This window comes from Phacochoerus africanus, chromosome 5 (assembly GCF_016906955.1).
Source record: "Phacochoerus africanus isolate WHEZ1 chromosome 5, ROS_Pafr_v1, whole genome shotgun sequence".
In the NCBI taxonomy this organism is placed as follows: Eukaryota; Metazoa; Chordata; class Mammalia; order Artiodactyla; family Suidae; genus Phacochoerus; species Phacochoerus africanus.
The window spans coordinates 11,110,762-11,134,665 of record NC_062548.1 but is presented as its reverse complement, the minus strand read 5'-3'; the positions used below and the strand labels follow the sequence as shown (position 1 = coordinate 11,134,665).

At 57.6% G+C, this 23,904-nt stretch overlaps 1 protein-coding gene across 1 annotated transcript in view; it reads left to right on the top strand.

The window, feature by feature from the left end:
* The first annotated feature begins 355 nt into the window (after positions 1–355).
* SRRM3 (serine/arginine repetitive matrix 3) overlaps positions 356–23,904 on the top strand; it is a 36,077-nt gene continuing 12,528 nt past the window's right edge. The window contains 10 exon segments of the mRNA XM_047779819.1: positions 356–611; positions 7,520–7,621; positions 17,205–17,333; positions 17,426–17,506; positions 18,004–18,033; positions 18,485–18,547; positions 18,669–18,704; positions 20,447–20,497; positions 21,018–21,122; positions 21,457–21,634. Coding sequence (XP_047635775.1) covers positions 379–611; positions 7,520–7,621; positions 17,205–17,333; positions 17,426–17,506; positions 18,004–18,033; positions 18,485–18,547; positions 18,669–18,704; positions 20,447–20,497; positions 21,018–21,122; positions 21,457–21,634 — 1,008 coding nt within the window. The 5' untranslated portion in view covers positions 356–378.

Genomic DNA, 23,904 nt, shown 5'->3' with positions numbered 1-23,904 from the left:
GGGGCAGGGCCAGGCAGTCAGGCCCAGGCATTGGCACCAGGAAGGAGGGTCGTCCTGGGCGGCGACTGCGTCCCTGGATGAGAGAAGGTTCCTCCGAGGCCACCTAGTCCGGCCCGAGCCCGCCCACTTTACAGCTAGGGAAAGCCAAGTCCAATCCTGCTCATGCCCTGAGGTGTGACCCAAAGGTGCAGACCTGCCACCCGCCCCCGCTCTGCAGCATGAGGGGAAGCGGATTAGAGCCCCGGGCGAGCCTTTAAATCTCCAGGATTAACCCGCGCCGAGAGGAGCTTAGCAGGTGGCCGAGAAGTGACCATCCCGCCCGGTGCCTGTGTCTGTTCCACAGGGCCGCCGAGGCCAGCAGCTCGGGAGGCAGCCACCATGGCCTCCACAGTGAACAACGGAGCGGCCACCATGCCATCCCCGCCCGACGCAGCAAACGGCTTCCCGCAGCCGGGCGCCTCTTCGGGGGCCTGGCCGCGGGCGGAGGAGGAGCTGCGCACTGCAGAGCCGGGCCTGGTGAAGCGCGCGCACCGTGAGATCCTGGACCACGAGCGCAAGCGGCGTGTGGAGCTCAAGTGCATGGAGCTGCAGGAGATGATGGAGGAGCAGGGGTGAGCAGGCTGGGGGCGGGGCCGGGGTCTTGGGGGCGGAGTGTGGACCTGGGGCGGGGCCGGGGCGGGGCCTGCGTGGGGGGGCCGGGAAGCGTTAGGATCCGGGAGCCTAGAAGGCCAGGGGCCAGCATTTGAACCCATTTGCGCGGAACCATTGCAAGTCCAGCCGAACTTTCATTCCTTTATTAGTTTATTCCATCAGTAAGCTGTCCAGAACTCCCGCTCTACCTCAAGCTCTGAAATGGGCTCAGATTCACAGAAGCCAAGGAGACACAGTCCATGCCTTCCAGAAGCACCCAGCCTAGTGCGTGAGAGAGGCATGTAAACATCAGTGACCATTCAAGGCATCAGTTTCCCCTTCTATAAATTAGGTGGGTCAAGCTGCCTGGACTCTGCCAAACAGGCGCTGCAGCCAGGCAGGAACACACAGTGGGCTCTCACTGCAGTTTCAGCAAAGGAATCCCAGCCAACAGTCACACTTGGAAGCTTAGTTTTCAACCTATCTAGCTCAGAACCAGTTACAGGGCACCCAAGTGTGCCAGGCACTGTGCTGGGCAAGGCTGGGCCCCAAAGCTAAATCAGAGTCTCCTCCGCCAAGACTACCCGCCCAACCCCTACTCTTTCCTCACCTCAGCAGGAAAATAAGCATTTTAACACCTCACTTCCGCATAAAACAGATTAGAGTCATGCTTATAGGAGAGGACAGGAAAAAGCCAAGTCTTCAGGAGCCCAGAGGAGAGATTCTGAGAGAACACATTCGAATGGGCTTTGAAGGATGCGTAGGAGTTCACCAGGTTGAGGAGGAGTCGTGTATCAGTCACCCCCAAAAAATCTAGTGGAGACGGTACAGCCATCACACTGGAGCTGGCGGCAAAGAAGCAGGGAACAAAGCCATTCCCATCTGTGCAGCTCCAAGGAAATCTCGTGTTCCCAAGGCTCCCTATTTTTTCCTTTTTCTCTTTTCTCTCTCTCTTTCTTTTTCCTTTTAATGACCACACCCATGGTATATGGAAGTTCTAGGGCTATGAATTGAATCCAAACCACAGCTGCCACCTAAGCCACAGGTGCAGCAACACCAGATCCTTTAACCCACCGTGCCAGGCTGGGGATTGAACTCGAACCTCCTCAGTGACCCAAGCTGCTGCAGTCAGACTCTTATCCCATTGTGCCACGGCAGGAACTCCTGGTGTTCCCAAGTCTCCCTTTTTGCATCTGCCCTGAGTACTTTGAAACTACTAGACTGCCTGTTGAGGGAGTCAAAGTAGGGGGCAGGGCCTGCCCATCAGACTTGCTGTCAGCGAGCTGAGAAATCAGAAATGCCCAGTGCATTAGGGCCTGGAGCCCCACGGGGACAAACAGCCTGTGGACAGCAGTCCTTCCAAACCACACCTTTGTTCATCCAGGCCTCCTGGGATCCCAAGAGGCAGCCAAGACATGGCTCATTGTCCCTGTGGAGCCCAGAAGACACTAAGACAGAGATTGTCACCGACACCAAAGGCCCTCAGGAAGGCAGGGCCAAGGCTGCCGGCAGGGCCACTTGTAGGGAAATAATAGGGGACAGGGACTAAGTGTTTATCTCCAGCTGGGGACCAAGTGTGTGCGTGGCGGGGGGGGGCTCCCTGCAGAAAGGGATGGACGGGTGGAAAGCTGCTGAAGACAGGAAGAAGGGCTCCAGCTGGCAATGAAATCAAATTTGTTGAGCTAAGGATGCGGACGAGGAAATGAGATCCCCCGAGGCAGGGTGGAGTAGCAGGCGGGCGGGGAGTGGAGTATCCTTCTGCAGAGAGAGCCCCAGACCTTAATTAAACCTGCAAGTCCTGCTGAGTCGGGAGACTAGGAGTGGAGGGAGGATGGGCGTGGCTAGGGAGCCGGACGACTGGGACAAAGGAGAGCCAGGCTTCTGGGCTACGTTCTTGGAAAAAGCCCTTCCCCTCACAGAGCCCCGCCCCTTCCCCTCACAGAGCCCCGCCCCATTCCCATTGTCAAGCCCCACCCCCTTCCTGAGCCCCTCCGTCTTTACTAAGCCCCTTTCCTCTTTACCGCGTCCTTCCCTTCCAGAAGCCCTCCACCTCACAGAGTTCAGAGAATCCCTGGGGTCCCTCCCTCATGGCGCCCCCTCCCTCCCCAATCCTGCCCCGCTGGTTGAATCTCCCCCTACACTGAGAGATTTATTGTCCAACGAGGACAATAAGCCTCGGGTGGAGGGGATGGCCTTTGGTCTTGTCCTTGGCGTCAGTCCCCTGGCAGCAAAGACTCATGCCTCTCTGGGAAGCACCTGCCAGGTCTGCAGATGTTCTGTCAGGGGCCCTTCCCGCACCCAAGCCCTCAGTCCAGGAGGTCCGCGGCCTGGAGTCCCCACGCAGCTAGCTCTCGGGTCACCATCCCCTTCCCCTTCCCCATCTCACAGCCACTCTGGAACCCAACGATCCCGGCTTCCAGGCCTTGCTTGTGACCTTGGGCAAGCCACGGCCACTGGCCCTTCAAATAGGAGCTTGTTCTGTGGGTCCTGGGGGCTAAGGCACATGCACGGTTCCCGCCCCTCCAGCCAGTTCCCAGAAAGTGCTCCACAAACACCAGAGACCCTTGCTCTGTTAAAAAATCCAGTCCTTAATAACCGTTTCTAGAAACACTGGTTCATTCGCATTTATTTACAGGTTCTCGGGCATTTGACAAATATTCCCACTAGTCACAAAGAACACACTTTCTTTGGCCCCATTAAAAAGCAGTCCTTTCCTTAATATTGATGGATGGCGGCTAACTCACTGGTGACTGATGCTGCCTTTGGAGCCTTCCTGGGCAGCCTCAAGGCACAGCCTGCAATCGGCATGGGCCGAGACAGAGCCCCCAGCCCCAAACACCCCCCACACCCTTCCAGTGCCCCTTCCCGAGAGGGCATGACGCGGACAGGGCTCAGTTCTGCCCCAGCTGAGCCTGGAGCTTGAACCGTTCCTTCTTCCTGTTCCATTTCCTCATCTGTAAGGTAAGAAGCAAAGGCCACCCACCCTCCTCAGAGCTGTGGTGAAGGTCAAATTAATGGCCAAGGAAGTTATTTTTTTAAAAAAACTTGTAATTAATTAATTCATTTATTCATTCATTCTTTTTAACGCACCCGCGGCACATGGGGGTTCCCAGGCTAGGGGTTGAATGGGAGCTGCAGCCCAGCCTACGCCACAGCCATGGCAATGCCAGATCTGAGCCACGTCTGCGACCTACACCACAGCTCATGAAATGCCAGATTTTTAACTCACTGAGTGAGGCCAGGGATCAAACCTGCATCCTCATGGATCATAGGTTCGTTACCAATGAGCCGCAACAGGAACTCTGGTTATGGAAGTGACTATCTAAGAAATGCTAGATCTGGGCAAAGACAGGCAGAATGAAACATTTTCTGCTCTGGAGACCTCTGTTTCTCTGGCTGCCCTGTTGCATATGGAGTTCCCTGGCTGCCTCTGCAGCAGCGCTAGTTCCTTAACCCACTGTGCTGGGTCAGGGATTGAACCTGCATCCCAGCACTCCAGAGATGATGCAGATCCTGATGCACCATAGTGGGAGCTCCTGGAGACCTCTTTTAAGGTCTTTTATGCAGTGTCCTCCTCAGTCCACCAGACCCCAACCCAGGAAGTCCCCAAAGCAAAAATGAATTTGGCACATCCTTCCCACAGAGGGGAGAGGCAGTGAGGGAGCAAGACTGGCTGCAAGAGCGGCTGAGCCAGGAGGCACCCTTGCCCTGCCTGCGCCCTCCCCGCCCCTGTCCAAGCCCTCGATTTTTAGCCAGCCAGGCCTCCTGCACAGCCTTAAGTTGGCAGGTGCTGCCACCTCCCCGGGGAGTGTATGATTTGGGCACCAGCCTCTCTCTCCATCTCAGCCTTTGCCCCCTGGGAGAGCAGAGGGGACGAGCCCAGGTGATTTCTGACCTGGGACTATGCTGACTCAGGAGGGGTCTAGGGTAGAAAAAGGCAGCGAGCCTGAGACAACTAGGCCCTCTGTCCCCCACTGCTCTGGGACCAATAATGCTCAATTGCTGCCATTTACGGAGCACCCACTACATGCCAGGCGCTGTGCAAAGTGCTTTATAGTCATCGTCTCCCTTAATCCTATGACAACCTTGACGGGCTAGTTACCATCTCGGCTCTGGAGGCTCAGGCTAAGAGAAGAATGTGGCCTTGTCCAAGATCACAGAGCTAGGAAATAGGGGACACCAGGATCTAAATACAGGACTGCCTGGTTCTCCTGCTTCTCCCCTCAGTGACTGTCTCATGTGGCCTCAGCTGAGAGGTACAAGGAGAGTGGGGACTCTAGGTGGTGGTCACACTCGAGACCACTGTGTCCGACGACCAGCTGTCACTCCTGGGTCCCAACTTCTCCCAGCAAGAAGCCCTGATGCATAGAAGGGTCCTCCCCAGTCGGTTCAATCCAGCACCCCCGGGCCCTCAGTGGCAGGTGCCTTACACCCGGCGGCTCTGGGATGAGCCCTAAGTCCCTGCACACGTCCTGCTCCAGGTCCTCAAAAAACCCGGGGCTTTGCTCCCACCTCCCAGCCTCCACATGCTCCGGAGACCTCCAAGCATGTGGCCTGGACCCTGGCCTGAAGCCCCCCTGATACACCTCCCCCGCAACCCTGCCAGGTCCTGGGCCCTGTGCCAGTGGCTTGGCCAGCTAGGTCTCCCTCCCAGGGGGTCTATGAGTTGGGGGCTGGGCACTGCTGAAGGGCCTGGATGGTTTGTCTCTGTGCTGACGACAATGACAAGCTGGTCTCCTGAGGAGAAGGTGAGGTAGAAATGGCTCCTCCACACATCCGCTGCTCAGAAAAGGACCAGAGAGTACGGATAGCCTCCTTCGGAGCCCAGTGACCAAGGGCTGTGTACTGTCCCAAATGCAAAGCCAAGGGACCTCCAGTTGAATACTAAACAGGGACAAGGTGGACATTTATGAGCCAAGGCTCTGGGCGGGGGAGTCTAGGTTAGTGGCGTCAGCACGGCCTGAGCCACTCACACACCCACCCCTGCAGAAAGGGTTGGGGTTGGAAAAGATGGGCTCCTCCCCCTGCCAGGCTGGACTCCATCCTCCCTGTAACGGACCTCATGGATGCCCAAACCTATAGAGGATGACACCCCAGCTGGGAGGCCCGTCACCCATGGTTAAGTAGGGAGCGCTCCTTACCTAACCCCCGACATGCTCAATCGGTTCCCTCCCGGGTGGTGTCTTGTCCCCTTCTTCCCGTCCATCTTCATGCCCACACTCTAGCTCTGACCTCACCATCTCCCCCAGGAACCCCTGCAGTCACCCAGTGCCAGCCTCCCTGCCTCCTGGTCCCTCTTCGCCAGCTGCATGGCCACCAGAGCCATCTTTCCAAAATGAAAATCCAACCTTCGAACTCTTCAATGGCTCTCCATCACTGGCTACTCATTTGTCAGACATTTTTGGATGCCACATGCAGCAGGCAAGGTGCCAGGTGCTAGGGACGCAATGACAGTCCAGACAGACCTTGTCGCTGCCTTCAGGGACCTCCCAGGCCAGTGCAGGATGCAGAGGAGTCAACAGCTGATGACTAGCATGTGAACCACCTGCCGGGAACCTGGAAACTCGGGTTGCTATGGAAACACAAACGTTGGCACCTAAGCTGGTTGGGGGGTGGGGGGATCCATCCTGCTGTAAACATGCCGTGAGTCACATCTTGGTGCTTAGACATGGTTACTTCCACAGAGTAATCCTAGAAGTTAATTTATGAATCAAAGACTGTGTTCATGTTTTTTTAAGCTTTTGAAAAGAATTGGTAAATTGCTCTCCAAAAAAAGCCTGGATTGGTCCCAAACACTTGTTGAAGGAGAGGAGGCAAGGAGGAAGCAAGAATGGAGAAAAGAGTTGGGGTCCCTGGGAAGGAACAATGTACCATTTTCATGGACAGGCTGAGTGGGGAGGGCTGGCCAGCTGTGTGTCCAGAGAGGGGATGGTTAGATGACAGAGAAGATGGGACCCTGGTTTCTGTCCAGGATGTCTTCTGTCCAGGACACTGACCTGCATCCCAGGAAGGGGAGGGGATGGGAGCCTGGGACTGCAAGTCTCCATCAGCAAAAGCCACGGGACAGCTGCTATGTGCCGGGCACAGGGCAGGGGGCTGGATGGGCACAGACCCACCTCGGGCAGTGTGGACAGGGCTGGGAGGCCTTGGCAGCTGTCACAGTGGTGGTGTGAGAGAGGACGACAGCAGACCACGGGGCGTGGGAACAAGGGTGAGGAGTAGATAGTTCTGGGCTTTGGTGCCCAGCCTGAGATGGGGCTCAGGGAGGGAGGCAGAGCCAAGAAGTCAGGAGCTTCCATCCAAGGCCCAGACCTCATCCACCTCCACTCCAAGCTGGGAAGCGGTGGATCTACCCCCGGGATCCCATCCTGGGCCAGCCACTTGGCGGTCTTGACCTTGCAGAGGTGAGGATGCGCTGAGGACTTCTAGAGGCCATTGTGAAGATCCGATGTCCTCGAGGCCAGGAAAGCAGGAAAGGCCATGGACTGTCAAGGCCAAGGGTCTCACTTCTCCCCTAAAATGTGTCCAGAGAGTGACTGCAGCCTGAATGTGGGAGGGCGGCCTGCCCTGGGGTTGGGGAGGCCGGGAGAAAGGGCCCAGCCTCCCCCTGGTGGGTCTCCCCACCTCTGGGAACAGCACTTCCTTTAGTTCATGCATCCGTTTGGCTGGTGGTTTGTTTAGTTGGTTTGTTGGCTGATTTGGTGCAATGGGTGGGCCTTGAGCTTCTCAGGCACTGAGAACCTTGTTAGTGGTATGACCTTGGACAGATCATTGCAAGCTGGCAATGCCCTTGTGGCTAAAAGATGGGGGGGGTGAGCTGGGGGCGGGGGGTGGGCAGGCAGGACACCAAAGCCAAGGGAGCAGCACTCACCTTCCCTGTGCCCTGCAGGTACTCGGAGGAGGAGACCCGGCAGAAGGTCAGGACCTTCCGGCAGATGCTGATGGAGAAGGAGGGAATGCTCGCCAGGGAGGACCGGCCGGGGGGCCACGTGTGAGTCTGCTGGGGCAGGGGCATGGCACCGGGAGGGCACAGGCTCAGGCAGCAGCAAGGGGCCCCAGGGGCCTTCCCCAGTGCTCCTGTAGGTGGGCAGGCGGTCAGGGCTTGGGCTGGGGGGAGGGGGCATGTGTCCGGTCCCCTGGAAGCCTGGCCCAGCCCAGGGCACTAGGCAGAGTCGCTGGGCACCTGTGCATCACCGACTGCCACCCTGGACTCTATCTACAGCCCAGCGGAGGGAGGGAGCCCCAATCTCAGCTCAGGAAACCCTAGGCTGCAAATCATGAAACCTGAGAAATACTCTGACCCTGGAGGTGTCACTGACTGATGGGCAAGTCCCCCGGCCCCAACTATTACCACCTATAAAGTGGCCTCCTGAGTAAGCGCACACTCTGGAAAGTAAGAACCAACACACCAAAAGCTATTGCTGCCTCGGCCAAAGGCTCATCAGGCAGAGAGCATGGGTTCTGTGGGGGTCACAGGACAGGGGGAGCACGGGGGTGGGTGCTCTGGGGGCCCTCAGGAGGGCTTTGGATCAAAGAGGGAAATTATAGGGAGACCGACTTTGTCTCAGATGACAGAACCGTCAGCCACTCAGAAGCATATAAGACGGAGCAGCTGCGGTAGGAAAGCGGGGATGGCCTGTCCGTGAGCGTCCGGGCGGCTGGATGGCCGCTGAGCTCTGTGCCTGGCAGGCAGAGCGCATGAATCTGCTCAACGGACCTTAGACCTCGCATGAAGCCTCGGTGTCCCCCGACCCAGTGCTGGCATCCTGTGGTCTTTTAGCGGGAAGTGAAACCGGGGTGAGAGGGGTCAACACCGTTGGTCATTTCCTCCAAAGTAGGACGAGTTTGGGGAGCGGGCACCTCGTTGAGGCCCTAAGCCCCTGTGCACCCTCACTTTCACCCAGACAAAACGACAGCAGAACCTTCTGAGTGACTTTGAGGACAAAGAGCATTTTGAGAGTAGATGGACCTTGATGGGAGCAAGGAAGCCCTTTCTGCAGAAATTCTAGATCACTGGGGTCTATGGCGGGGGGCGGGGGGTGTCCCTTCCTAACCCCACTGGACCTCACCTTTCCGGCTTGAGGAGGAGCAAAATCGGAGTCAGGGCAGCGGCGGGATGGAGGGCTCCTGGGTGGTCTGGGGGAGCCAGGCTCAGCTGCGGGCTCTCTCCTCCCACCCTGGTGGAAGACGTGTCACCACTGTCTCCTTCTCTCCAGCCTCCCAGAACCCAGAGCAGCTGCAGCATCCTCCTCGGTGATGCCCGGCAGCCTTCCCCCCAGAGCAGGGCTCGTCTCCCCTTCCCTTCTCAAATCTCCTGCCCCAGCCACCTCCACACCCAGGGGGTCCTGCCTTTCCGACTGTGCCCCCTCTGGAAAATCAGCTGCCCTTTCCTCTTGCCTCCAGGGCGAGGGCGGGAGGCCTCCTCAGGATCTGCCTTTGCCACCTTCTCCGGGTCCTCCCTGATAACTGCTCTGATAACCGCCCCCATAACCACCCCTCCAGCCCAAAGCTGCCCTTCTGCACCCCCCCCCCGGCTCTCCCCCAATCCACTTCCTGTCCTCCGCGACCCTGCTTCCCCCGCCCCAGCCCCCAGCCCATGCTTTTCTCTCCTTTCTCCACCAAGTTTCTGTAGACTGTGTGGTACGGGGTCTCCACCTCCTTAAGCCATGAGATCTGGCTGCTGCCCCCTCAGCTCCCTCAACCTGCTTGGGCCACGGCCACCTGAGTCCTGCTTCCCATGGCCTGGGCTTCTCCGCAGGGCTAGCCTTTTTCTGGCACATACCACCGCTGTGCTTCCCCCTCTGCAAACTGCTTTTTCCCCTGGATTCCAAGATTCAGTCTTTGTGAGTTTCCTCCTGCCCCTCTGGCGGCTTCTGCTGTCTCCTCGCTCCTGCCCACGTCCAGGTGTTTTTCCCCCAAGGACCTGCCGTGTCCTGGGATCACTTCCCCGGGTCTGCCCTCCCTCTTCCTTCCTGGGGGACGTCATCCATTCCCCAGCTGGTGGATGACTCCCTAGTCTTTTCTGGTAATTCTGATCTTCTTATTCCTTGAATGAATGAATGAGTGAATGAATGACGTATTTAAGAACCATGACACACTGGGAAGTATGTCATGGAGAGGCTGCATTGTCCTTCATCAAAAGTGGTGTCCTTGAGGCTCTGTGCCGTAAGCCCAACCCTGCGCCAGGGCTATGAGGAAAAAGACACGCTGTCTGTCTCTGGATGGAAACGCCAACCTCCAGGCTGAAACCAGGAGTTCCTGGGAGCTCCTGACAAGAAGAAACAACGAGGCCACTTGAATGGTTTAGTCTCATGCTCTGAACCTGTTCAGTGGAGGAAGGGAGACACAGGCTAGGGTGGCCAGTCAGGAAGGGTTCCTTGGAAAAGGTAGTGTCTGGAAGTCTCGACAGTCAAGGAGCAGCCCTGTTCTGGAAGCAGGGGAGGATATAGATTTGGAAGCGTCCTGGGATCTTATCAGAATGTGAGACAACACTGAAGACAAGTCTGCTCTCAGTTTGGTTTGCTGCTGTATCCCTGGAGCCTGGAACTGTGTGGCTTGCCCAGTCTCCCGCACAGTCCCGGGTTCCTCCTTGACACAAAGAAGAGGGGGGACCAGGAGGCTTCTTCTAGCTCAGGCAGATGTGAAAACAGCACTGCAAACAGTGACTGCAGCAGCCTAAGGAGGCGGACGTTGTGGCCCGGATTACTCCAGGCTGGGAAGTGCTGTTCATGGTGCTGAACCCAAGCCCAAGGCAGGGAGGTGGGGGGAGCCGGCGACAGATTGATCTCTGGCCTTCCTGTGAACCTGGCATCCTATTGGGTCTCCAGTTCTTAGTTCAGAGTGTGGGGCAGTGGAGGGAGAGTGCCGGCTCTGCCATCGGACACTCCACCTGTCCTAACCTCTAAAGTCAATGCTGACCCCAGCTCTGGACCCCAGCTCCACCTCTCCCCAGCTGTGTGACTCGGGCAGGTCCTTGATTGCTCTGGGCCTTCAGTTCTCTATTTATAAAGTGGAGATATTCGCACCACCCTCATAGGATTGTAGAGGAAATTAATTGAGACGATGACTGTGAGTGTGAGAATGAGTGGCTGGCACACTGTGGGCATGCCTCAGTACCAGTGATCACCACCCTCTTCCAGGCAGCCTGGGCTGCTATAACCAAGTACCATAAACTGGGTGCCCGATCAACAACAGAAACTTATTTCTCACAGTTCTGGAGACCGGACATGCAAGATCGTGGTGCCAGCATGGTCGGATTCGGGCGAGAGTCCTCTTTGGGGTTACTGATGGCTACCTTCTTGCAACCTCACGTGGTAGAAAGGACATGTCTTTTCTAGCAAAGCCACTCGTCCCATTCACAAAGGCTCCATCTTCCAGACTTAACGAGCTCTCAAATGCTACACCGCCACTTGCCGTCACGTTGGGATTAGAGTTTCAACACACTGCTTGAGGAAGACACAAACATTCGACCCATAACAACCACCATCCTCACGATCGGAGGACCCCCGGCCACGGCAAGCACTGGTCTGACCTAAACGTAGTCCCTTCTGCCTGGCCGTGTCTGCCTCTCTGCCAGTCCTCTCGGGGGTTCTCTCAGGAGTCTCCCCAGCCCTGGCAGTCCCTGCACTCCCGCCTTTGGCTTCCTGACCCTGATACCTGACCCCCATTCATACACTGGAATGTTGAGATGTGGAGAAATTCATTGCCCTCTTAGAGTGAACTAACAAATCCAGAGGCAGCTGAAGGGTCTCCACACTGCAGGAGAGAGGGTATGATTTTAACCCTCCATGGGCCATAGGAACCCATAACACCTCCCACTCAGGAAAGGGTCTCAACTGGGAGAGCACCGTCACTCCCAGAGATTTGTCCCCAGGGATCCTCCTTCTTCCATAAGTTAGCTTCTGGTTTGGGTCACAGTCTCTTGTGGCAGTCTCCCCTGCAGTGTACACTCCATACTGGATACCTAAACATCCTGCAGCTTTCTGGGTGTGACCCCATAGATGGAAGGAGCCAGTGGAAGGCTTTTGAGAGGTGTGATGTGGTCTGGCAGGTGTTTGGGGACCTTCTGCTTTGGAAGATGGATCAGATGGGTGAAACTACAAGGAGACCAGTGGGGCAGCTGGCACTCTAACTTGGTAAAGAAGTGATGGAGCGGAATGAGGTCCCAGAGACACCGAGGCCGGACACACGTTTGTCTGGAAATTGATTGATATGGGGAGTCCCATTTTGCTCCAGTAAACTTCTGGGGCTCCCCACCATCCAGGCAACCAAGGCTCTCTATATTCTAGACCCAGCCTAGCTTCCCACTCCCAGCACCACACAGAAGCCAGCCCGACCTGCTGCTAGTTCCCAGGCATGTCCAGCACATTCTCACTTCCACGCCCTTCCTCATACTGGGCCCTCAGCCGGAGACACTCTAATCTCATCTACATAGGCTCAAATTCACCCCACAATTCAAGGCTGCCTCTAAAAACCGCTTTACCCATGTCCCTGGGATTAAAGTAAAATCTTCTCGTCTTTGGGCTTCCTACATTTTCTTTATTTCTGTCTGTTATCAATTCTTTGTTCCTTTTTTTTTTTCCACTCTAATTGTTTTCAGCGAGTTCCCGTCGCGGCTCAGCAGTAACGATCCCAACTAGAATCCATGAGGACTCGGGCTCGATCCCTGGCCCCACTCAATGGGTTAAGGATCTGGCGTTACCATGACCTGTGGTGTAGGTCGCAGGCACGGCTCAGATCTGGTTTTGCTGTGGCTGTGGCATAGGCCGGCAGCTACAGCTCTGATTCAACCCCTGGCCTGGGAACTTCCATATGCCTTGGGTGTGGCCCTTAAAAGACAAAAAAAAAAAAAAAAAAAAGAAAGAAGAATTGTTTTCCAAGTTCCCACTGTGGTGCAGTGGGTTAAAGATCCGACTGCAGTGGCTCAGGTAGCTGCAGAGGTGTGGGTTCAATTTCTGGCCTGGCACAGTAGGTGAAAGGACCCAGCATTGCTACAGCTGATACATAGGTTGCAGGTGCAGCTTGGTTTCAATCCCTGGCCCAGAAACATCCATATGTCACAAGTGTGGCCATTAAAAAAAGAAGAATTGTTTTCATCATTATATAATGCACATCCCATATATAGACATGTGATTATACTGAATCTTGGTTTGCAGCAGCTCAGAATCATAAAAGTTTAGTCTGGATATTTTTTTTTTGGCTGAACCCATGGCATGTGGAAATTCCCAGGCCAGAGATGGAAACCACACCACAGCAGCGACCCAAGCTGTTACAGTGACAATGCCAGATCCTCAAGCCACTGCACCACAGGGGAACTCCTACTCTGGATTTTTTTTTAATTATTTTCATAGTTATGTAATATAACAAAATGTTTGGGAGACAGGTCTTATGGAAAATTGTAAGTTACTTGCAAAAACAGTGAGCAAATGCCAGGGTTTCTTTTTTCTATGTGTCTAATTTTATATGTAGTGTGACTCTCTGTGCCCCATTATTTTCTCTATACGATGGGAATAGCAGTGATGGTACCTATGGGAATTCCCTGGTGGCCTTGTGGTTAAGGGTTCAGCATTGACTGCTGTAGAGCAGGTCTGATCCCTGGCCTGGGAGCTTCCGCATGCCCCGGGCATGGCCAAATAAAATGATGATTCTCACATCAGAGGCTTGTTCTAGTGTAAGTCACTGAATGAGATAAATACATGTAAAGAGCTCAGAAGAGTTTCTGGCACCTGCCTTAGTAATTAGTATCAAAGGCACTTGTCATATTTTTGCCCTGTGCTGTGAGGAGCTACAGGAGAGGCCCCAGGCCGGATTTATTCCTGTTCCTGCCACCACATCCCGTCCCCCTCCCCCGGGCCCCAGGCAGGCCTGGCGTGTGTGCTGAGTGAGTGAGTGAGCAGAGAGGGCAGCCCCTTTGCCTGGAATCCTCCTCCTCCTCTGTCTGGATTCACTCATCTGTCAATTGGCCATTAGGCTCCCGGCAAATGGGAAACAGAACCAGTTAATTAGCGAATCTGTTGGCACGAGGAAGAGCATGTGACAGACAGTCTCTTCCCAGATCGGAGCCCTGCCTGTGGCAGCTGGTCCACCACGCGTCCCGTCCAGTGCCGGGGTCAACCTCCACGTGCCCTGGCCCCTCTGCAGTGGACTCCGGCCAGGCCTACTTGCGTCAGCTCTGCCGCAGGGGAGGAACACCTCCCCTGGCTGTTCCACGTACTTGTTGAGGAGTAACTAGCTAACGAACATGAACTCAAGAGCAGGAAATGCCACACAAATCTAGAATTCGGAGTTCCCGTCGTGGCACAGTGGTTAACGAATCCGACTAGGAACCATGAGGTTTTGGGTTCGATCCCTGGCCTTGCTCAGTGGGTTAAGGATCCGGCGTTGCTGTGAGCTGTGGTGTAGGTTGCAGACATGGCTTGGATCTGGCGTTGCTGTGGTTGTGGTGTAGGCAGGTGGCTACAGCTCTGATTGGCCCCCTAGCCTGGGAACCTCCATATGCCACAGGAGCGGCTCAAGAAAAGGCAAAAAGACAAAAAAAAAAATCTAGAATTCAGTGCACACACCCACAACTGTGCCTACGGAGCAGGGCAGGGCCCGCTGAGCTCACATGCACAGCAGGGAAGCCTGGCCAGCAAAGTCAAGGGCCATGCCATTGGCATATGAATCCTCCAAGCCGATCGTGTGGGTGAACTTATACTCTTTACTCAAAGATCCCAAAATCATAGAAGATGTTCCTTTCCCTCTCGGGGTCTGTTTTCTCATCTGTGAAATGGAGCTGTGCAATTTCTCTACATCAGGAAGTGGTTCTGGAGTTCCCTGGTGGCCTAGTGGTTAAGGACTTGGTGTTGTCACCACTGTGGCTCAGGTTCAATCCTTGTCCTGGGAACCTGCACATGCCATGGGTATGACAAAAAAAAAAAAAGAAGTGGTTCTGAATGGGATTTGAATTGTGGAGAGCCACTTAAACCTTAGAGAACCTTCCTGTTAGTGACACTCTCACCCAGGAAGGTCAGGACATGAGAATCCAGGGTTCCAGCCCTGAGACGGCCTGCAAAACAGGTATCCTGGTACCAACGGCACAAAACCGGCAAAAGAGGCCTCAGCCTAGGCCCATGTATTCCCAAAAGAACTTCCAGGGCAAGTCTTACCAGAAGGTTCCGCGACCTTGTGTGCACCTTCACTATGCCTGTCTTTTCATGTGCCCAGCAAAGATCCCACGTCAACCTCCCAGAACGGACCAGAAAGTGAGAGCCGTCAGATGATAAGTTGCCAGGGGGGGAGGATGGGGCAGAGAGGAGGCAGCGGCCTCCAGGGCAGAGAAAGAAAGGAAAGCTGTGTGTAGGTGTGCAGCCAGCAGAATCAGGAGGCCACAGGGAGGGCCTGGACTCAGGGCCTAACCCAGCTCAGATGGGCAAGAAAGGATGCCAGCAGAAGGCAGGGCCCAAATGGGGCTATTTCATTTTGTAAATAACCTTCACCATTTCTGTGTCTGGATAAATGGACGCTTCCTCCTCCCACTGGCTCACCCACACAATATTGCAGGTGCCCTTAAGTCTCCCTAAAGACGATGATTTATGTGTCAGGCCTTTGTGTGGCTGAGGGCTGTGAGGGGTGATGGGCCCTGGGACAGGCCGAGGAGTTGGCGATTTCAAGGGCAGGAAGTAGGAGGCCACTGGCTCCAGGAAGAGGGGAGGGGTTTGCATGGAGGGATGGGGGGTGTTGGGCTCCGCAGGGGCAGGGAAGAGGACACGGGCCTCTGTCAGCCCAGAAAAACCTCCCACACCACCTGCGTGGCTCCTGGGCTGTCAGGGCCAGGATGGGGTTTAAGAACCAAATGACATTCTTGACACGAGCCTCGAGGCTAGCTAGCCCTATGAGATTTCGATTACATTTTTTTTTTTAAATACAAAAATCAGTCTTCAAAGAGCTGCTTAGTGGGAGCCTGCTGGAGATTTGTCCCTGAAAATTCTTTCACCTTGTAGCTGTGATCTGCCTTTCTTGCTCTGCCTGTCTCTCTTTCATGTGTCAAAACTGCTTCTCTCCCTGGAAGAGAAGGGTTGGTGTGAGTGTCTGACAGAGGTCCTCCATCTAGCAGTGTGTGTGCGGGACGAGTCACAGGCCAGGCCTCATGTCAGGAGCTTCCTAGACAGAATCTTACTTAATCCCCTCCTCAGAGCTGGAATATTCTTTTCCTCATTGTCTAGATAAGGACCCGGAGGCTCAGTGAGTGTGGTCATGCCTGGATTCAGACCTCTGGCTGAATCCACAGCTCACATCGTGTCCTTAATGCTCTGCCATCCAAGCCCTGGCCTCCCTCGCTCTGGGCAGGAGAAGGATGAGCTTGGCGAAACCAGGGCTGAGCCTCCGTCCCAGAGGCGCACTGTCCCAGCTGGCCCAGAATGGAAAATGGAAGGGGGGGGGGGCTTTGGAGGGTCCTTGCTGGCCATGTTCAATATAAGACAACGTGGCACCGTGTCTTGGACCTCGGTGAACTGTCCTGACAACTTATAACATGATGGCTCTTGTCTTGAGGTAGAGGCTCAGAGAGGGAGCATGGCAGGCACCAGGTCACACAGTGACTCAGGGACAGCACATGAAGAGGGCTCGGTGCTCTTGCCTTAAGCCCAGAAGCCTTTAGGAAAAAAGCTCCCCTCTCCCAAGTGCCTGCGGGGAGCAAACATCTGTGGCAGAAGACAGCTGGGGCTCCTGAGCCGGGGCGGGGACCAGATGCAGTGTGAAGCCGCCGAGTGAAGGGGAGAGCTGGGCTGGATGGATGGGGAGCCTGGGAGGTGGGCAGAGTGCTGAGGCCCGCGCCTGCTGCCCCTGGACAGTGATTGATGACAGCCCGGCGGCAGGCAGCCGGAAGAGAGCAGCCGGGCCTCCGGAGGCTGCAGAGAGGAGGGCGAGGAGAGGCTATGAATATTTCAGAGAGGCAGCGGGGGCTGGAGGCAGGGGCGCGGGGCGGGGGGGGGGGGGGGGGGGGGGGGCGGCGCGGGGGTCCCGCTCAGGGACCGCGGGGATTAAGGAAAGACGTTCAGCAGCGAGGGGGGAGCTAAGGAGGGGGAAGGGGCTCTCAGAGGGAGCGGGGCTCAGGGAGGGGTGAGGGGCAAGGGGCACTGGGGAGGGGAGTGGGCTTAGCGAGGGGAAAGGCGTTCGGGTAGGAAACTGGGGTTGAGGGTGCAGGGATCGGAGAAAGGGGCTCAGCGAGGGAAGGAGGTGCTGGGGAGGGGGAGTGGGGTGCGATGAATGGGACTGAGGTTTGGGAGGGGACTCAGTGAGGGGGAGGATCTGAGAGGGTGACAACTTAGGGGGGAGGGCTCCGTGAGGGGCGAAGGACCTGTGCTTCTTCTCTTTGGCAAACTATGGCACCGCTGAGGCTGGGGCCTGGAAGGGAAGCTCCGGGTCGGGCTCCTCAAAACTCCGCCCGACCCTCTAGGGGTCAGAGCTGCAGAGCTGCAGACCCGCGTGCCGGGCGCACCCAGACCTTGCCACCTGGCCAGGCCTCCCGTGCGCCAGGCTGAGAAAGGGGCCGCCAGGCCGCGGCGGCGGGTGGTGAGTGTTCCTGTCGCCGGCAGCGTGGCGGAGACCCCGCGGCTGATGGAGGGCGCCGACCCCGGCCTGGAGTACGCGCCCTTCGACGAGGACGACGGCCCGGTGGACTGCGACTGCCCGGCCGCCTGCTACCGTGGGCACCGGGGGTACAGGTCAGCGCCCGCCGCGGCGGGGGGATGGAGGGACGGGACCACCGTTCCCCGCTCACCTCTATCCAACCCCTCCCCCGCCCCTTCTCACCCAGGGCCAAGCACTGGTCCAGCAGTTCGGCGTCGCCCCCTCCCAAGAAGAAGAAGAAGAAGAAAGGCGGCCACCGGAGAAGCCGGTGAGAGCCTCCACCGGCCAGAGGGGCGGGAGGGGAGTGATGGGGCCCCAAGGTGCCCACCCCTCAGCCAGCAGGGTGCCAGCGACGTGCTGGTCCTGCGCGTCTCTGCCCTTGCCCTTACCGAACCCATCCCCCCTCACGGAGCCCCTCCCCTCCCCAGGCCCCTCCCGCTCGACCGAGCGCCTCCCCTTTCCCAGGCACCCCCTCCCCGTGCCCCCTCCACCACCACCACCACCCTCCCCTCCCCCCCCACCACTGACAATGATACGCTCCAGAACTGGACACACTGACCCAGTCCCCCACCTCTCCCTCCACCTGCTCTTGGTCCCCCGCACCCTCCCCCAGGGGTCCTGCACCCACAGTGTGAGAGGCCTGGGGAGGAGGGCCTGGGTCCCCATCTCTAGGTGCCTTCTCTCTCCTGTCCCAAGTGAGACCCTGGCAAATGCCTGGGGGCCCAACTAATCGTCTGTCTCCCCTTCCTTCTCCCCTGCCCTCAGCAAAAAGAGGAGACTAGATTCCGAGTGCAGGTCAGTGATGAAGGCGGGTCAGGGAAGGGCTGGGACTGGAGAGGGTGTTTGCGGGTGGGAGAGTCGAGGCCATCCGCCAGAGGCAGGTGGCCTGCCACCTCAGGGCCTGGACCCTGGACACGACCCTCGTGCCAGCCTTTCCCAGCAGAGCCCAGAAATCCCATCGTTGGAGCTTCTAACCTTTGGGTTTGAAACAGTCCTCATTCACAATGCCCAGGAGGCTGGAAAAGTGACAAGGGGACAATGCAGGCGCTCCACCAACTACTCCTAGGGACCTTGTGGACCCTCAGGGCCTCAGTTTGCTCTGCCCAATGGCAGTTGGCTGCGCCCCTTGGAATCCCCTTCCCAGCTCTGATGCCTCGGGCACCCAGGCTTTCCCAGTCCTTTCCACCACCCCCTCCATCCCGGGACCCAGTTCACTAGAGCCCCGCCCCCCCAACTGTGTCCACAGCTGTGGGAGCTCCTCACCCCTGCGCAAGAAGAAGAAGAGTGTGAAGAAACACCGCCGAGACAGGTAGCCTTCCTCCCCTGGGACCTCCTCTCGCTTCTGTGGGGCCCCCACGCCCAAGGCTGTGCAGATCCTGTCTGCAGGCCACACCAGGCAGGTTCACAAGAACCCCTCTATGGTCCTACAGGTCTGATTCTGGGTCCCGGAGGAAGAGGCGGCACAGGTGAGTGGCACCCTATGGAGGCGGGACAGGAGCATGCGGACAGACGCCGTGCCCCCTGGAGGGACCGAGGAAGCCGTGATGGGAGGGGGTTGCAAGAGTCCTGTCCTGCTCCATCTTCCCACTCCAGGGACTCATCCCCAGAGCCAGACAGGGGGCTGCAGCCCTTGCCGCACCACGAGTCAGCCTTGCCTTGGGGGCCCCAAGAATTTCCAGACAACACAGTATCCAGGTCCAGTCTCCAAGGGGTGCATCCGTGGAGGAGCCAGTTGGGAAGGAGGTGCATCAGGACCCTAAATTTGCAGAGAAAGGCCATGCCAGGCAGAAGGATCATTTCAGTGGGTAGAAGATGGGGTGAGCAGACTGTGCCTGCAGGTGGAGTTTCTGGGGGGCAGGTGCCAGCCCCCAGCAAGTCTGTCTGCCAGGCTATGAGGCCTCCACCCAGGTGGGGCTGGGAGCCAGCCCGGAGCTCGGAGCAGGACAGTGACTTATTCAGGATGGATTGGGGAAGCGAGAGGAGGTGTAAGGCTGGAACCCAGGCAGAGACAGGGGTGTGGAAAGTCATAGGAAACTCAGCATGGAGGGAAGGAAGATGTGGGCAGTCACATCGCCACTGCTGGCATTAGAGCCAGACCCCCGCCCAGCAGCCTCGAGGAGGGGCAGAGTCCCGGGTTCCTTTCCTGCAGTGAGACTCTGCAAAGTGGGGCAGCAGCCTAAAGAAACACCTAATCCTGGCCCTCTAATTTCCCATCTCCCCTCCCCGCCCCAGCCCCCCCCCCCCCCCCCCACCCCCCCCCCCCCCCCCCCCGGTCTTTCTGGGCCAGCATGGGCCCCTGCTGCCCCCCAGTGGTCACTGTCCACTTGCGCAGATCCTCTGTCCCCTTCCCTTCACTCCTGGGAAGGACCTAGAGGTGAGCTAGGGCCAGACCAGCTCCAGATGGGGAGACTGAGGCCCAAAGCAGAGAGCAGGGTTCTAGATGCCAAACCTTTAGGCTTGTGGGCCTGCCCACCACCCACTCTGCTCCTGTGTGAAACACGTTCCAGTGTTTCTTAGCATCACCTGGCTTTCAGTCAGGACTTGAGCAGGAATCTGGAGGCATCAGGGAGGGTGGGACTGAGAGACCTGTAGGGACCAAGGGTGCAGTGAGAGCTGAGAAGCCAAATCAGAAGCCTCTCAGTACATGTGTCAAAGGCAGAAGGAGCTGGGTTGTGGGGCTTGCCCCAGAGAGCTGGGTGTGATGGGATGGGCATTCAGAGGAGCAGCTCCGAGGCAGGAGCCTGGACTCTGCCCCCAGAGAGCCCCATCGAGGGAACTTGGGGCATAGGGTACACAAATGAGGCATGGAGAGGCCACCCCACCATGGCAGCTCATCAGAGGGGTCTGTCTCAAGACCAATGCCAGAAGGAAAGGGCAATGGGGCCATGGTCACATCTCCTAGGGCACTTCCAGAGGGAGCACCAGTTGGGACCCAGGCAGGAGGTGATCCAGGCCAGGACTTATAGGAGAAGGAGGAAACAAGGCCTGGTAGAGTAAAAGGGACCCAAAGTGGGGGGGCCGGGTGGGGTGAGCAATCCACGCCAGCCAGCCAGGGAACCTCAGGTCCGAGAGAGGAACGAAGCTCAGATCCACGCCTGGACACGGCCCAGCTCCAGCGCTCCAGGACCCTGCCCTCCCAGACCCTGCCCTCCCTCTGGCCTACTTAGTGCTCAGGCTGTGCTGTCACCTTAGCCTCTGCTTTCTGTAGATCTCGAAGCCCCAAGAGCAAAAGAAAGGAAAAGAACAAAGAAAGGAAGAGGTGAGTACCCTTCCCCCTCCTCCAGCCCCTCAACCCTCTCCCATCACCCCTACCCCCAAGCAAACTTGGCCTTCTGGAGTCACAGATTCGGGCCCTTGAAGACAGCACATTTTGTCCCCTGACTCAGATGATATAATTCAGATCCCAAGAGGAAGCCAAGAGCCCCTGTGAATCAGTGGCAGAGCTGGAACTGGAACCCAGGTTATGGCCTTCTAGCCAGTGTCCTTTCAAGTTCAGTCCTTGTGACTCCCCCCCCATCCCAGTCACAAGAACACCAGCCAAGGGGCCAGTGAGGTCTTGGAGAGCTGGGACAGTCTATAGAAAAGGACACCTTTTCCTAAGTCTGACAAATGACTCACAGGGACTAGCTCTGTGCCCAGCATGGCCAGGGTCTGTGTTATTTTTGTAGGAGACTATGGGGGTGGAGGTGGGAGGGGGCTCAGCAGAGGCTTTTCACAGGGCTCCCATGGGAGACAGGCAGGTCAGGCGGAACTTAAGTACAGCCTGATTTCTCTCCCAGGCTACACGCAGAGTCCCCAGGCCGGAGGGCCCATCGCCACAGCAGCGGCAGCTCCCACAGCCCCTCACTGTCCTCCCATTACAGTGATTCCAGATCACCCAGCAGGTAGGTCCAGGGCTGCAGGGAGCACTCAGGTGTGGTTGAGCTCAGCTTTCAGCTGGAGCGGCGGGGACTTGCGCCCCCCTACCCCGCCCCAGGGCTGGGGAGCAGGGCTGGTGGACAGACAGCAACTGATCCTTGGGTAGAAATTTACCGGGTCTGCGCTGCTGCACATGTCCAAGGGCGCCCCAGACACTGGACTGGAAAGCGAGGCAGCCTGAGGGCTGGGGTCTTCCTCTCTCCACGGAAGGGATTCCCAGCCCAGTAAGAGGAGGCGGGGGCGGGGCGAGGGGACACTGCAAAGGGAGCGTCCCACGCCGGCTCCCCTCTACCCCCATAGGCTGAGTCCCAAGCACCGAGATGACGGGCGGAAGACGGGCAGCCAGCGGTCCAGCGGGAGCCGGTCGCCTACCCCGTCCGGCGGCAGCGGATGGGGGTCGCCCCAGCAGAACGGCGGCAGCAGACAGCGGAGCGGAGCGCACGGGGGCCGCCCGGGCTCGGCGCACAGCCCGCTCGATGTACGTACGCTTGGCTTCGCGGAGGCTTCCTGCGCCGCGCCGGCTGCGCCGAGCTAGGTTTGGGAGAAGCGGGGCGGGGCGGGGTCGCCGCGGGGCGGGGCCGGGTCGCCGCGGGGCGGGGCCAGGGAGGGCGGGGCAGGGGCGGGGCCGGCCGCTCCCGCGTCCCGGGCGCGTTCCGTGCACCTGAGCGGTCGGGAAAGCTTGGTTGTTTCCGCCCACCCGGCCCTAGTCAGGGCGAGGAATGCCTGCACCCTTGACCTTGGCAAACTGAAGGCCCGAGAAGGTTGAGCCCTGGGGCACTCAGCCAGCTGGGTAAAGAGCTGGGAAGGAACCCCGGTTTCCTGCCTCCCTCACCCCAGGCATATCGGTGGGGGAGGGGCAGTGGGTTTTGGTAGGGGTCGCCTTCAGGACAGAATTCAAGAGTCAGAACTTCCCCTGGGCCCTGAGCCTCCCCCTCCCCGCCAAGTCCTTTCCCTCTCCGGAAAGCCCTCCCTCCCTCCCTCGACCCCCTCATAGACCCTCTTCCTCAGACTCCCCCCTCATCTCAGTCCCCTTGTGGCCACAGAGGTGCATTTCTGAAGTCCCTGCTCGAAGGAGAGACTATCCCCTTCTGGGCACTGGCCACACTTCGACAGGGTCTCAAACCTGCAGGCTCCACTTCCCACAGCCCCGGCTTCCCAAGGTACCTCCCTGCACACTCACTGCTCCCTCAGAGTCGCCATGCCCACCACCACCTCAAAAACTGTCCCCACCCATCCTCCAGGAGGCTCACAGACTCCTAGAGACCCACGGGCAGGTGTGGTGATGGTAGGAGCTGGCTTGGTGATAGGCTTCTCCACCTTTCCCAGGTGCTCAGGCTGGGCTGGGGTGGGAGGCTCTCCTAGGCCCCAGGGAAGGTCCGCGTGTCCTTTCGTTTGTCAGTCTTAAAGTCCAGGGTAGAGGCCCCCAGGGAGAGGAGGCTGCAATGATGTCAGGGGCCCCAGATGGGCACAGGGGACGTGGGGTGGGCAGGCCTGTAGTTCCCCCCACCTAGACCTGCAGGCTGCCCCAGGGGCCTCAGCAGGAAGTTGGGGGGCTGCCCCTCCCCAGACCTCAGGTCTCAGCAGCAAACATGTACGTGTCGGTCAGTTTCATTTTGATTTTTGACTGTTTCCTTTCACTCCCTTTCTTTTTTCAAACACCCTTACTCCCAGGGCCTCAGTGAGGAAAGCCGAGGGCAGCTCACAGAAAACTCAGTCTCAAGATCGATTTTTGCTTAAGGACCTTACCTTTCTTGAGACTGCCCCCCCTGGAGAGGGTGCCAGGCTTCTGAGCTCCGAGGGGCCTCCCTGGGCCACATAGGGAGGATCCTATGTCCCTGGATCTTTCTTGGGAGTGGGAGAGGGCTCACAGAGGTAGCTCACAGAGGGTGACCAGGGCAAGGACTAGCGCCACAGGTCACAGAGGTGGTGCCCAACCTGGGCAGACCTAGAAGAGAGAGCATCCCCAACCCCAATCCCACGGGCACCAAGCTGGAAGAACACGGCTGAACTTCACACTCCGTCCTCGGAGAAGCGCCGGAACACAGGGGCTCTCAGTCCAGGCCTTCCTCCCACCTCCTGCAGGCCTAAGCTATACCCTGGGGGCCCAGGGCCCGTGCAGACGCAGTGCCCACCGCAGCTAAGTGGACCCCAGACAGAGCAGCCAGGGAAGGCAGCCAGCTTCTGGCCTGGGGGAATAAGCCTCGGCAGCACCCCAATCTTGTCTCCTCCCCCAAAGCGGCACGAAATTTGGCCTCGCCCTGGGAGTTTTCTAGGAAACAGCACTTCGTGACTGTCTCACAAAGCCTGCTCCCCAAGCCTCTGCCGCCTCGGGCCCTGAGAGGTCTCAGGCCTGTCCCCACGCCCCGTCCCTCTTTGCCTGCAAAGCCTTTCTGAGACCAGAGCTCACTCCGGGGAGGGCAGGTGGGGGCTGGGGGCTCAGACTTGGCCAAGAACCGAAAATGCTTTTGGGAAAAGTACCGGAGGGGGGCGGTATTCTTGGACGCTATCTTTTTTAAAAAAGAGAGAGAGAAACAAATGGGAAAAGAAAAAGCTCATGGTTTTTAACCCCGTCTATGTTTTTGTTTGTTTTTTTAGCCTCCCATTTGAAACGTGGTAACTCTGTGATTCCGTTTCTTGTTTAGCCGCCAAGGGAAGAGGGCGGGAAGTTTGTGTAACTTTTCGTTATTTTGTTTTTGTTTGTTTTTCCTTTTCCTTCCTTTTTTTTTTTCTTTTTTGTAATGTACAGAA